The following is a 15,099-nucleotide window of genomic DNA, read 5'->3' as shown; positions in this document are numbered from 1 at the left end:
AGGTGCCCGCCACCACACCCGGTTACTTTTTTGTATTTTTAGTAGAGACAGGATTTCACCGTGTTAGCCAGGATAGTCTCAATCTCCTGACCTTGTGAGCCGCCCGCCTCGGCCTCCCAAAGTGCTGGGATTACAGGCGTGAGCAACTGTGCCCGGCCAACATGTACATTCTTCAAACAGTATATAAAACAAATATAACTAAGAAATAATAAAGTGTCTGTTCACTGTAAAAACAAAAAAATCTCAAGTTCAGTCAGCTTTCTGGCTGACTGACACATCATTTCTCATGTTCTGTTTTTTTGTTGTTGTTTGTTTTACATTTAAAACTGTCAAGCCACCATTGTGGAATAAATTCTGAAACATAAGTGAGTATGTGAATTTAAATGAAAATACAATTCAGAGTTGTATACAGGATATATATTTATTACCAGTGAAAAAGCATTTACCCAAAGTCAGTGTTACAAAATACAAAGAGTACCTCAACAGTCCGGCCAGCTCATTATTTTAGGCATTATCTCAACCTGCATAAAATTCTCTCTCACTCAGTTTGACCTTTTCTCACTCTATCTGTAACCAAAATTTTTAACTTCAAAATTAGGACAAATAGGAATATTAAATGCCTAACCCTTCAGCAATAGTTTACTAAACAGATTAAATAAATATATCTGCTCTCAAACCCTAGGTATTTTAAAACTAAATTATCTACTAAAATAGAAAAACAATAGACTTAGATTAATAGCAGCTGTAACACAAGTCAAATAAGCAATTTTGATAAGGTTTGTAAGTACTATGGTAATAACTAAGATATAAATAAAATTTTTTCACTTTAATATGCATGCAGAGAGAGAGAGAGAGAGACAATATGTAAGGCTTGGCTTGAGTACCAAAACAAAGTATTTACCCTTTCCTGCTTAAAGTCTAGAAAATAAAGAATTTGAGTATGCATGTAACATAACTTATTGTTCCAATTTCCCTGAAGTTAGAGCACCTGGATAAGAACTTCTAATTCTGAATTGGTAATTTTCTGAATAGGTTTTATTAAAATCGAAGATACACTGTCTTCCATAATTTAAGTAGCAATACAGTAAATGTCCTCGTAGAGAAATCCTCATTTAATACTCCTTGAACGGACATTACACTGAGGTATACAGCAACTTTTTTTTTTTTTTTTAAGATGGAGTCTCGCTCTGTCACCAGGCTGGAGTACAGTGGCATGATCTCGGCTCACTGCAACCTGCAACCTTCATCTCCCAGGTTCAACCTATTCTTCTGCCTCAGGCTCCCAAGTAGCTGGGACTACAGGTGTGCGCCACCTCTCCCAGCTAATTTTTGTATTTTCAGTAGAGATGGGGTTTCACCATGTTGGCCAAGATGGTCTCGATCTCTTGCCCTCATGATCTGCCCGCCTCAGCCTCCCAAAGTCCTGGGATTACAGGAGTGAGCCATGGTGCCTGGGCAGCAAGTAACAATTTTAAAGGAATACTCAACAAGTTCTTTTTTTATGGGGTATTTCAGTTGTTAACAAAGTTAAAATACTTATTGGAACTAATTCTTCGTATTTGAGGAAGAATCTATAAGGTTGACTAATTCATTGTTATCTGGTTTTTTGAAGCTTTACTGGGTATATGGACAATCTGGGATAAAAAGTAAATCACCTTTCAAAGCTGATTTACTTCAAGTCACATAAACTTTCAATACTTCACCTGCAAATCTGCTTCAGCCTCACTACACACAAGAGAAACTGCTATGCTTTGGCTTTAAATTACCATCTCAATAGCCAAGTTTATCAGAAGACAAACAGAATCTTACTATTTTATTATAGAAATTTAGTTCTACTTATTCCCACTTGAAAAAGTTAAGTTTTTCATTTAAAATTAATCACAATGTTACTTCTCTGTGCAGAAATCTCCCTAAGTATATAAAGCTTTTTTTTTTTCACTTTTAAACTGAGGTGATGTAGATAAATATTTTCCAGAATTTCAAATCCTAACAGATAACGATGTAAGTTAAGTTCCAGATACTGAGAACCTATGTTCTAAACTTACTATCCAATTTCAATGGATTAATAAATATTCTGTAACTTCACAGGTATCCTGGATACCTTGATAATCTGCCCTATTCTTGTACAGGAATAGGACCTGCAGGTATCTAAAAGAACATCAGACCCAACAGCAGCAACACTGGCATTATTTGGAAGACTGGCCTAATAGATGGGCTTTATAACAAATAATATATTTCTCTAACTCTTAACCACTGCTCTTTTCTGAGCAGCCTAAAATTATATAAAACATTGACTTGCTGTATAGAATTCAACATAATTTCCAAAAAAGATACTTTATAGATGAGTCCAAACTTTATTTAAAACTACATTTTAAATTCGTTACCAAACATCACAATGGGGAAAAAAATCAAGACCAAAGAAGGAAAAAAAACAAAACAAAAAAAACAAAAAAAACCACCACAGTGTGTCAAGGCTTAAATCTGTCCAGAATTCAGTTTCTGATGTTTTAATCTACTATGGGGAGAAATGACCATACCTATCAAAAAAGCAGTGTCAAACTAATTTACATTTTTATACAGATCAGATGTTTATTTAGTATTGTTTTCATATATGCATTGACTATGTAAGGACAGAGTTAGATGAGCCTCTGAAGACATCTCATATACTCTGGGCTCCCACCGTTTCTGAAAAACAGAATAATAATGCTTTATAAATTACTTATCAAATTACTAGAATTTAACATTGTGCTCTGCCATTAAAGCTTTTACTTTTAATATAAGGTTATTATAAAAGAAATCCTAATTTAGCTTGCTAATACAATTCCCTAATAGCATACGGTAAAAAAAGAATAGGTGAGGTTTCTGATTCAATATGGCAGAGTGAGTACATCCTGTCTCTCTAAAAACACTGCACTAGGAATAGAAAAGAACTATAGAATAGAATAAATCTAGACCAACAAAGAAGACTGGTTGGGAGAAAACAGAACAGGGGATATCAACAAATTACCAGAATGCTCAATGCAGACGGAAGCATACCCAAAGAGAGTGGAGGAAGCTGCAGCTCAAACACTTGCAATAGGCTGTAGCTGAGAAGGGTACCATGTTCTAACAGGTAGAAGTGGGCTGAAAACTCAGAAATTAACTGAAGGTCTGATACCTGAAGGGTCTTTCCTTCTCACTCCATTTCCAGGAAAAACAAAAACAACGAGATATCATGTGATTTTCATCAACTGATGAACTGATGGAGAACAACAAAAAGAAAAAAACCCTTTGACCCTGATGCAAGAAACACTGAATGGCTCAAGAGCTGTGTTATTAGACTCATACAGAAAGAAATCTGAGGCTACTGAGACTATTGCTTGGCTCTACAATGAATGATATTTATATAGAAGCATCCTCAGAGAAAGTATAGAACCATTTAATTATATTACAAAAACAAAATATAAGTATATTTAATAGCCTTAGTAATGTAAGAATATGGGTAAAACTGAACAGAGAACCTGGAAGAAAGTAGAGGAGCAGCAGCAAGGGATAATGACCAAAGTTGATGGAACAAAATGTACATATACTTAACCAAACTAAAAAGTAAAAAATAGAACAACCAAAAATAATATGGCAAGATTTAAATAGATAACTCTTACCGGGTTCTTTTAGTGTCTGAGAATTTCCAGCTAATTCTTCAGTCTGCAGTTCACATATTTCACCAGACAAATGGTTTTTCTGTTCTTCTTCTACCATTTTCTTCCTTATATCTGCCTTTGGAATGAAAATTAAAAATACAAATCATTTTTCATTTTAACAATATTTGTTATATAAAGACAAGTTTAATTAAAGACAGACAAATACCTCTGAATATATTGTCAGTTTCAGTGGTAAATCTTCAACTTTTACAAAATCTTCTTCATCAGACTTTTGACTTATATTACCAGATTCTGCTTCCTGTAATTTAATGGAAAAAAAAAAATACGTACTCTAGATCCAAACCAAAGTCACCCATGTGAAGAAATAGTGAATTATTTTATCAGTAATTCTATCATATTTCGTTTTCTTCTACAATCAGCTCTATGAATAATTTGGAAATAAGGAGTTCATAGGAAAAGCTACATATCACAGCTGTGAAACATACTGTCAAGCTGTTACCATTTTGTCAAAAAAAACACAAAAATAGTGGCGGGGTGGGGAGGGCAGTTTATACATGCCGAAGAAACAGTAGTTACAACCAGGACTAAAAACACTAGAAAGACAACTCTTGTTTCTTCATACGTTTACTGAACACATAAGAGCCATATCCGGCAGAATGTAAATAACCACTTACAAACTTTTCAATGTATCAACTCTGATGGCGCTCAGTTAGAAAGCTGATGTATGAATTCAGTAACTGTCTTCTGTGATCACCTCAAACTGTTTTTCCTAAACTTGAACTCTTTTTTTTTCTCCTAGTTCTCCCTTCTCATTTTTAATAGTATCATAATTCTACCAATTATCCAAGTAGAAATCGTAGGTTTTTCTTCTTCTTGCAGTATTTTTCACTCATCATGCTCCTGTTCAGCTCATATTTCATACTTATACAACAGTAGATCCCCTAATCTAGCTTGACAATATATCCTATAGTCATCAGATTAATCTTCACAGTCCATAAATTTGACCATTTCACTTCTTTGCACAAAAACATTCAGTAGGATCCCTGACTAAAATTCAAAGTCAAGAGCTTTTATAACCTACCTCTGACTTAATTTCAATTAAGTATCTTCTATGGCAACTCTACACAATGATCACATGAAAAGAATAAATCTAACCGGTAATTGAAATTTCAGAGTTTTAAATGTATAATTGTACCGGTAGTGAGGCAAACAAAAGAGTTAAAAGAGTTATTCTTTGTACTAATGTTTTCTAAAGATTATAAGGCCCCTAAAAATTATGAAGTCATAACTGTAAATGTATCTTTAAGAATTTTTTTTTTTTTTTAGACACAGGGCCTCACTCTTGCCCAGACTGGAATGCAGTGGGGGCAATCACAGTTCACCACAGCCTAGAACTCCTGGGCTCAAGTGATCCTCCCGCCTTAGCCTCCTGAGTAGCTAGGACCACAAGCAAGCACTATCATGCCTGGCTAATTTTTAATTTTTTGTAGAGACAGAGTCTTAGTATGTTGCCCAGGCTGGTCTCAAACTCCTTTTAGTTCTATCCAACAAAAGCATTGATTGGAAATCACCCAAGTTAAGTTTCACTTATGTTTGCAGTTTAAGGAAGATTAAGGCTGTTTTAAAGGCCTTTGTTGTATGGGGGTTTTGGTCAGGGATTTTTCAGGCCTGATCTCCATTTTAATTTTGCTTTAACAATTCCCCCCTTTTGGCTTGAGGGTGGCCAAATGGAGTAGCATTATCCTGTTACCACTACTGACGCAGATGCTGGGATGAAAAGTCAGGTAAAGTTGTTATCAAAAGGTACGTTGAGATTCAGTCATGCAGCCTCCATCAAGATTTACATAGTCAGTGTTAGTTTCCCTGATGGCAATCATGTGACGTGTCAGTGGTTGCTGGAAAGCATTTAAACCCCTTGTGGGGATATAACGCACAAGGGAAGAAAACACAGTAACTGTAGCAAGAACTGAAAAATCTCTCTAAGCAAAGATTCCCAGGGGCCAAAATTTAACCAACCGAATAAATCAATGGAGGAGGCCTTGCTAATCTGATTAAAAAAATGATTTATTAAGATCTTTTAAATTTGGGGCAACAATATCTAATTAACATAAAAACAATACTTTTCACCAAAGCTCATCCCTGTGAGCAGCTAAACTTCTACTGGAGTTCCAGTGAGGCCAAATCACTCATCTCAGATTGTACTGCTTGAAGAGTATCAAAAGTATCATTAAAACTTTTTTTCAAGAGTTGCTGAAATATTCATAAGCGATTTTTCCAATTCAGAGGCTGCCAGCTAAAGAAAAAAGGATCTTAGGAAATAACAAAATCTAGAACTCCTTCATATATTTGAGTTTGGGAGATCACAAGGAGTTCTTTTTTAAGGGGTCACTTTATGTACACACAATCCCAGGTTAAGAATTTCACTACCATTTCATATCTGGTCAGTTTAGGTAGGAAATAGCCCAAACCACAGTGTCCAGATCATATAGGTGAAAACATTTATATATTTTGTTGCCATACAAGATGAATAACTCAGTATTACTGAGAGAAAGGGGCAAAGGAGATCCTATTACCCACCAACTGGGAATGATGTGATTGTCATGGTTATTCTTTGTCATATCTGCATCTGCACATTGCCAGGTAGAATGGTTATGATTCTATTAATGGAAGAGGAAAAAAAAACACTTCTATGTATTACATATGGGTACCATCACCAAATAAGGATGACTTTCCTTTTCAAATACGCCCTCAATATTGATCTAAAAAACCCTATTGTACATAGTGAAACTATAGGGGTATTCCATTTGCCTCTAGAGTTTCCTTTGAACCCATGTCAGTTTCAGTCAGTTCTCTACTAATACAGTCAAGGGTATTATGGTGAAGTTCTGATTTTAAATATGTGTCATTATATAGGAAAGCAGTCTCCATAATTTGTGTTAAACCAAAAAGTTTGACTGCAGATAGGGAGACTGGAACCCTGGCTAGATTAGGCCCAGTTCTATTAAGGTTTTCTGTCCATAGTGATAAAATTACCAGCAATAAAATCAATAGTAGTTACAGAACATACCTTTGCTTCTAATAACTTCTTCCTAGTGCCAAGTCAGTCAATCATAAATATCAACCAACCTGCCAGGGGAAGGATACCAAACCTCTTCATAAAACCAGTTTCCTGAACTGCTCACCTAAGTGTGTACGGCAATAGATTTCAGTATTAGTTGTGATTCCATTCATCTACATGACTACATGGCCAGCAACTGCTTTGGTTGACAGTGGCTATGCTTTCAACATCAGACCTTAGAGGATATTCGGTTTGAGTAGGAAAAGTTCCTAACAAAAGTTTGAACATTATGTGTTAATGCAAAACCAAAACAAATCTTAATGAGACGTTATATGTAGTCTTGTTCCACTGTGGTGGGAAGTTGTTTACTTCGTGATGCCACCTGCTCCTAGGGAAGGCTTTCCCTTAGATATCTTTAAGTTACCTATAGGTTGCCAAGTCCAAGAGTCTAAGGAAGCTCTCTCTACTTGAGAGAGATGGACCCAAGGCTCAAAACCCTGAAGTTTTGCTGCATCGTGAGTAGTAAGAACCGTCTGGTACAGTCCTTTCCAATGAGGCTCAAGGGCTGTTGTTTCCAAAAGATCCAATCTCCACATTCTAAGTTATGGAAGCCAGTCATGGATCATCGTTGGTACACAGTTCACAAAAAGCCTCCTTCAGCTCGTGGAAATAGACTTTTGCATGATCCATTAAGGTCTTGGAGTATTGAGTCATTTCAGAGCTAACAAATACAGGTGATACATGGGGTTCCACTACTAAAGGCATAGGTCTTCCAGTTATTTCATAAGGGGTCAAATTTGAGTTTTTCTGTAGGGGTTGATCTAATTGCCATTAGGGCCAGTGGTAACATTTTTGACCAAGGTAATCCAGTTGACAATTTTGCTCATTTTAGTTTCAAGATATCATCTGTCCATTCAAGCTTTCCAGAAGAAAGAGGATAAGGGCAATGGTAGTGCCACCGACTTTGAAAATCTTGTTTATTCGATAACCTGTTCGGGAAAATCAGTTCCCTTATCACTGGAGATCTCTCCAGAAATACCCCATAAAGGAAATACATTTCCTAAAAACCTTTTGCTACTGTTGTGGCATCAGCCTTTTAAGTCCCAATCTATCCTGAAAACAGGTACACTAACACAAGAATATACTGATATCTCATTGTGGGTGGCAAATGAATGAAATCCATCTGCAGACCTACAAATGGTCTAGCAGGTGGTAGAAATCTTAAGGGTCTTTCTGGCTTTATGAGTTTGACAAGTCACACTGTTATAAGCCATTTCTGCTTTCATCATCTTTTTCATAATCTGAACCATTTTTCTTCACCGTGATAGTTGGTAGAGTGCAGGGCCTTTAATAATAATGGCAGTTTGAAGGACTCAGGAAGGACCACCTGGCTGTCTGGGCCTTCAGTAAGTTCTTATTGAGCATTAAATTTGCTTCCTTTAAGATTCCATTTTTGTTGTTTCAACTCAGGTGCACAGCATTGTTTACTGAACAAATTATCCTGAGTGATCTGATCTTGGTCAGTTCTGTGGAGTTCATTCAAAATGCACATTTTGTCAATGTCAGACTTGGCCATAAAAGTCCACACATGCATTTCCTTGATACTCAGATTCAGTCCTATGAGCATGAGCATCATTTTTATTAGCTACTTGTTAGGGCAGCAGAATAGCTGAAAGCAGCTCATCTGGCAGAGGTCCAGTACTGATGGAGGTTCCACTACAAGGTAGAAACCCTCTTTGTTTCCACAACATTCCAAAATCATCACTCACTCCAAAGGCATACCAGTTATCTGTATAAATGAAGACTGATTTGCGTTTTGCTATATGGTAAGGCTTAGATCACGTAATTCTTTGGGTTCTCCTGACTTAAGTTGAGGAAGAGTTCCCTTTTCTATTAGTTCATATTAAGTTGTTACAGCATGTCCTGCTCAGTATTTGTCCTCTACAGTTTTATCATAGGATCCAACAATAAAATGTATTTATTCAGAATCATCTAATGAAGTTTTCCGTAAGTCAGTGTGAGGAGTCAATAGTTAGGACACCACACATACACACAGTTACGGTCTTCCTAATGTTCGGACAGAGGCAGCAAGTGGTAGGGTTAAGCAGATTCACGTCTGAGATAGAGATTAGAAGGTGACAGGAGAAGGATATCATAAAATGTTAGTCTACTTATTAAGACATGTTGGATCTGACTGGAATATAATAAGCTTTCAACTGTATGTGAAACCTGTAGGTAACATTTATTCCATAATACTAGGTCACGTAAAGTTTCTACCAATTTAGCTGCTGCTGTCACTGCTTTTAGATGGTTTAGATATGCTCTGACAATTCGATTTAACTGTAACCTATAATAAGTAATGGGTCAATAGCTTCCTCCACATTTCTGAGTAAAGACTCCTAAGGACGGATTATCACATGTGATAATCACAAAGTGAAAGGTTTTAAATAATTAGGGTGTCTTGAACTTGGAGGAGGTTATAAGGCCAGTTGTATTTTATTGAAAGCTTGTTCATCATTATCTTCCCATGGCAAAGCTGGGACAGAGATTTTTCTAAGTTCAGACAAGGGGGAAGCCAGCAGAGAAATTTGGGATTCAAGATCTACAGTATTCCATAAGACCAATGAACTCCCTTAACTGCCTTAGTTGGGGGCCAATGGAACCCTTGGATTGTTTTTATTATTTCAGTTAAGAGGAAAATTCCCTCTGCAGTCAGATCATGTCCTATGTAATGGACCTTTACTCTAGAGCAGGGATCCCCAACCCCCAGTACTGGTCCAGGGCCTGTTAGTAACCAGGCCAAACAGCAGGAGGTGAGTGGTGGGGGAGAGCCAGAAAGCCTAGCTTCACCTTTATTTAAACCTACTCCCATCACTCACATTCTCGCCTGAGCTCCGCCTCCTGTCAGATCACCGGTGGCAACAGATTCTCGTAGGAGCTCGAACCCTATGGTGAACTGTGCATGCTAGAGATCTAGGTTGTGTGCTCCTTATGAGACTCTAATGCCTGATGCTGTGTCATTATCTCCCATCATCCCCAGATGTGACCATCTAGTTTCAGGAAGACAAGCTCAGGGCTCCCACTGATTCTACATTGTAGTGAGTTGTATACCAATTTCATTATATAACACAATAATAGAAATAAAGTATACAATAAAGGTAATGCGTTTCAGTCATCCTGAAACCATCCCCCTTACCCAGTCTATGGAAAAATTGTCTTCCATGAAACCAGTCCCTGGTACCAAAAAGGCTGGGGACAGCAGCTCTAAAGTTTTGCCATTGAGGCCTTATGTCCCTCGTAAGCTAAAAGTGTAAAAGATGATCTACATATAGACAGAATACAATTTCTAGAGAATTGTAAGGTTGACTGACAGGTCTTGGTATAATGTCTGAGAAAAACAAGATAGAGCTTCAGCGAACCCCTGTGGCATTGCAGTCCAAGTATATTGCTGGTTTTTTCAGGTACAAGCAGAGAACTACTGGCTTACTGGAATACTAAAAAAGGCCAAGCAAAGATCTATCACACTGTGAACCATTTAGAATCTGTAGGCACGTTAGAAAACAAAGTGTTAGGATTTGGAACAGCAGGAAATCTTGGACTGACAATTTTATTTAATGCACGTTAAGTCTTGAACAAATCTCCAACTTTGTCTCATATATATGTATATATGTGTGTATACATTATATATGTGTGTGTATATTATATATGTATATACGTGTATATATATTACATATGTATATACGTGTGTGTGTGTGTATATTTGTTTTGAGACGGAATCTCGCTCTCTGGCCAGGCTGGAGTGCAGTGGCGCAATCTCGGATCACTGCAACCTCCACCTCCTGGGTTCAAGCATTTCTCCTGCCTCAGCCTCCTGAGTAGCTGGGACTACAGGCATGCATCACCACATCCAGCTAATTTTTATATTTTTAGTAGAGACGGGGTTTCACCATGTTGGTCAGGATGGTCTCAATCTCTTGACCTCATGATCAGCCTGCCTCAGCCTCCCAAAGTACTGGGATTACAGGCGTGATAGATTTTTTATCCGTAGGATTAGAGTATGATAGAGACAAGTACAAGGAATTGTTTTATTAAATCCTCTATAATTGGGTAAAGCCTTTGGATTGCCTCTGACTCTAGGGGGCATTACGGCAATTTAGGCAATGGCTTAGAGTAATATATTTGGATTTTTATAGGCTTACCACTTTTAACCTTCCCTTTGTCAGCTGAGTAACAAGTCCACAAACATCTGGGTATTTCAGAAAGGTCTGAGTTGGTATAAATATGATCAATTCCTGCTTGTAGGAAACAGAGCAGTTCAGGTTTAGAAGGGTCAGGAAGCTCTAAAATTAACTTTCCTTCCAGAGAGAACTTTATGTGCCCTCTCAATTTATTGTCATACTGTAGGAAGGCATGCTTTTCTAAGATTGGTCCAAGCGTCATTTGGACTGGTTCACAGGGGATTCTCTGAACTTGATTGGAAACGTGACATACTTTCTTTCCTCCAAGGGATTGGCTGATTTACTAGGATGGGGTTGAAAGTGGATAAGGTATCCACCAACACTGTACACGACTCCCACTGATGCTGATCTTAGTTTCCCCATGTTTATTTAAGGTCTTATGGAGAATAACATACCAGAGAATCCCTTGATGTCTCATTGGTGTTACTGTCTTCAGAGTCAAGCCCTTGGGAACTTCTTTTTTTTTATTTTTTTGAGATGGACTTTTGCTCTTGTTGCCCAGGCTGGAGTGCAATGGCACGATCTTGGCTCATGACAACCTCCACCCACCAGGTTCAAGTGATTCTCCTGCCTCAGCCATCCAAGTAGCTGGGATTACAGGCATGCACCACCATACCCAGCTAATTTTGTATTTTTAGCAGAGATGGGGTTTCTTCATGTTGGTTAGGCTGATCTTGAACTCCTGACCTCAGGTGATCCGCCTGCCTTGGCCTTCCAAAGGGCTGGGATCACAGGTGTGAACCACTGTTCCCGACCAGCTTGGGAACTTCATCTAATGAGGAAATAGTCTGGCTCAAAACGGGTAGGTCCATTAGAGGACTGGTCAAGAGTGGACAATCTTTTCTTCAATGACCTGTTTACAGACACTGATTTTTTTCTAGTTCTAACGTTCTCTCAAAATGTTCAGCTATGGTGACTAATTTAGCCGTATCAGTGACTTGCCATCCAATCTTGTGTTTTTTAATCAAGGGACCAGAGTCTAGTCAGAGACTATTAATGAATAAAACCATAAAAACCATTTCAATTCCCACAGGAAATACTCCCTGCTGTATTTCAAGACCAGAATGTTTAAAAAATGAGATTTCCAATCTAGCCGTGTAATCAGAAACAGACTGAACTTTTTGGACTAGTCAATCTTCTGTGGAAAGACCATGGGATAGCTTCTAGATGTTTTCCGGTTGCTGTAGTAGCATCTTTTGGGCTATCCACAGAAGTAGCTCTTAAAGGGTTGGCAATACTCTTCTGAGGCTTATGCCATCCTGCCATAGTCATCCATTAACCTGCTTCCGCAGCGGCTAATATCATGTGTATCAACTGACAAATCAGGAAGCCCAGGGTCATTCTAATTCTAAATTCCTCAGCAAACTGTTTTGGATTTTCCTTGGGATTTGGAAAATCTTTTGCTATGGCTCTGAGTTCAGCTTTTGACCCAGAAGTAAAAGCAGTTACAGGAGCCAGACCTCGGTGTGCTGGCTGAGGGTCTAACTAAGCAAAGCATTAGCCTAACTTCCTTTCTGTCACATCATCCAGAGTGAAAGGGTAATTGTGCAAAAGAATTAAGATGACTGAACAAATGGGTTATTGGATTCAGAATAATTAGAGGAGGATAAGCAGAGTAACAGGTCAGAGTGAAGTCACTCCCTACATATAATTCATTTTATTTTTGTTGTCAATTCATTGCTTAAGCTTTTCATCTGTCTTATTTGCCTTTAGTAAGGAATCTTTTACAGAGGCAATTTTGGAATTATGTCTTTTAGAAGCCTCTATACACAAATCAAAAATTGCTTCCCACTGTTTCTGAGGCGTTTGGGATCCCTTCTTTTCTAATGTTTCCATAAACAATTTTACCTAGATTAAAACTTCTCCACTGTAACTTTAACTCTTCTCTGATAAAGTTTAACCATTTCTCTAGAAAGCAGTTTCATGTTCATAATTTCTAAACATAAAATTTGCTAGAGTTCTAGAAAGAGGGGTCCCAGACTCCTCAGGTGTTAATTAACCCATAATACTCTATTTTTCTAAACTTCACCTACCTGAGGCTGCCAACTGGACCCAGTCTAGTTACTGTCAAACATCTAGTTCGACCTCTGGATCCAGTAAAAAATAAAATTACTCGGCTGGGTGTGGTGGTTCATGCCTGTAATCCCAGGACTTTCGGAGGCTGAGGCAGGCGGATCATAAGGTCAGGAGATCCAGACCATCCTGGCTAACACAGTGAAACCCTGTCTCTACTAAAAATAGAAAAAATTAGCCAGGCTTGGTGGCACGTAGCTGTAATCCCAGCAACTCGGGAGGCTAAGTCAGGAGAATCACTTGAACCCGGGAGGCAGAGGTTGCAGTGAGCCAAGATCGCGCCACTGCACTCCAGCCTGGGCAACAGAGCAAGACTCCGTCTCAAATAAAATAAAATAAAATTACTCAAATAAACTCAGAGACCTCAGGACACAAACTGTGAAACTGTGGAGCCTGAAATCCGAGAGGGACTTACTCAGGACCTCCAGATGCAGCGAGAAAGCAGTGAGCACAATGGGCACCTTTTGCCTGGTTCCTTGATGCTTCCAGAGGCCACAGGGGGTCTCTTTCAAATCCCACTCTGACACCAAACTGTAAAAGACAAATCTGAGGCACAATAAAATTTTAGAGTTCATTTGAGTAAGAAGCAATTCAGGAACTGGGAACACCAGACCAAAAGAGATTTAGTGTTCCATTGACAAAAATATCAGAGACAAGTATTTATTTGGAAAATGTGGAAGTAAAATAAATTATTTGCTTGGTTTGCAATTAGAAAACTGTCTTTTATCAGGTACCTTCTCAGAAAGTCCCTAGTCATATCCGTATGTTAGCTGGCTACTTATGAGAGGCTGGGGTTAACCTTTGGTTCTAACATAAGCATCTATCAGACATGACCCAAGTGAAGTTTCACTTATGATTGCAATTTCAGCAAGATTAATTATTTTTAAGGCTTTTGCTTTTCTCTGCTCAAATATTTTTCAGACCTGGGCTCCACTTGAATTTTCATTTAATACTATCATGAGTACAGATTTCCTAGTCTTTTTTTCCTTTTTTAATCATTCACTGTATAAAGATTGTGTTGTCAAACTGTTTTATTTCCTATCTCAAGTGTAAACCTTTAGGTTTACTGAAAATTTGCAATATATTCTAATAGGTAGTGTAAAGGATAAACGATGATTCATGTACCATTACCACTTCAGATCCGAACTTAAAATGAATTCTTTTTATCTCTTTGGTTCTCAAAATTATAAAACATAAAACAGCTCATGGGTTTTGAGATGGTCATCTTAATTCACTCTTACCCTTCTGCTAAAGTTTAAGTGTGAATTAGAAAAATGTTCCAACATGTTCTAAACCTAAACACAAAATGGTTTACATGCTGAGAATGCTAATCTGAAAAATGAAGAAATACGCACAGAAATGAAAAGTAAAAATATTTGGAAATGTAAATGATACGTACATAGTCATTCACTAACACTGGAGATTCAGTATCAGGACTTCCAGCCAGAGAGCTTTCAGGAGTTTCCTGAGCAGATTTAACTTCTTTGACTCTAGGCACTAAAGGTTCCATTTCAGGTAAAGGTAATGGCAAAGGGTTAGGCTCTGGAGTTGAATCAACAGTAGCAGGTGAGTCCTTATGGGAAGCACTATTTAAAGGTTGCTCATCTTCCAAGATATTGAGGTAACAGGGTTTCACAGGAGAGTTATCTTGGTCATCTGTCATCAAAAGAAAGTCTTAATATTAATGTAATGCAAAAAATATTAAATTTTACTCTGTATTTTACTAATAAAGACAATATGCATGAGTAAGAGCAATCAAGACACTTGAGACCAAAGAGAAAAGGCAACTACAAATTTTCCTTATCAGTGGTTCCCAAATTTAGTTGGTCAAAATCACCTGGGAGCATTTTAAGAATCAAATTCCTGAAATCCACATTTCTAACAAATCAGGACTTTCAGGAACAAGGCCTACAAATGGCTTTTTTAAATCTCCCATATTTGTATCTAAAAATGCTCTTTACAGAATTTTTGTCTGTGCAGGTAAATATTTGTCACCTTTTCTTTATTGCTGTTTACAGAAACAAATTCTTATGTTTTCTACAAAGGATTTATACGGAGAAGAAAAATATATATCAGGTCCAAAGTACTT

General features: G+C 37.7%; 1 protein-coding gene across 18 annotated transcripts in view; it reads right to left on the bottom strand.

Annotated features, from left to right (window-relative positions):
• Window positions 1–404: 404 nt before the first annotated feature.
• Window positions 405–15,099, bottom strand: part of PCM1 (pericentriolar material 1) — a 109,442-nt gene continuing 94,747 nt past the window's right edge. For 14 of the 18 annotated variants that reach the window (XM_025393426.1, XM_025393429.1, XM_025393430.1 and 11 more), the window contains 4 exons: window positions 14,410–14,666; window positions 3,847–3,939; window positions 3,642–3,756; window positions 2,341–2,685 (listed from right to left, as the gene is read on the bottom strand). In XM_025393426.1, the coding sequence (XP_025249211.1) occupies window positions 2,660–2,685; window positions 3,642–3,756; window positions 3,847–3,939; window positions 14,410–14,666 (491 nt within the window). In that variant the 3' untranslated portion in view covers window positions 2,341–2,659. Of the gene's footprint in view, window positions 2,686–3,641; window positions 3,757–3,846; window positions 3,940–13,425; window positions 13,557–14,409; window positions 14,667–15,099 lie in introns of all 18 variants that reach the window. The other 4 variants (XR_003120758.1, XM_025393423.1, XM_025393421.1 and 1 more) reach the window with 4 other exon arrangements.

The sequence above is a fragment of the Theropithecus gelada genome, chromosome 8 (assembly GCF_003255815.1).
Source record: "Theropithecus gelada isolate Dixy chromosome 8, Tgel_1.0, whole genome shotgun sequence".
In the NCBI taxonomy this organism is placed as follows: domain Eukaryota; kingdom Metazoa; phylum Chordata; class Mammalia; order Primates; family Cercopithecidae; genus Theropithecus; species Theropithecus gelada.
Note: the sequence above shows the minus strand (reverse complement) of the source record. Positions and strands in the feature narration are given on the sequence as shown.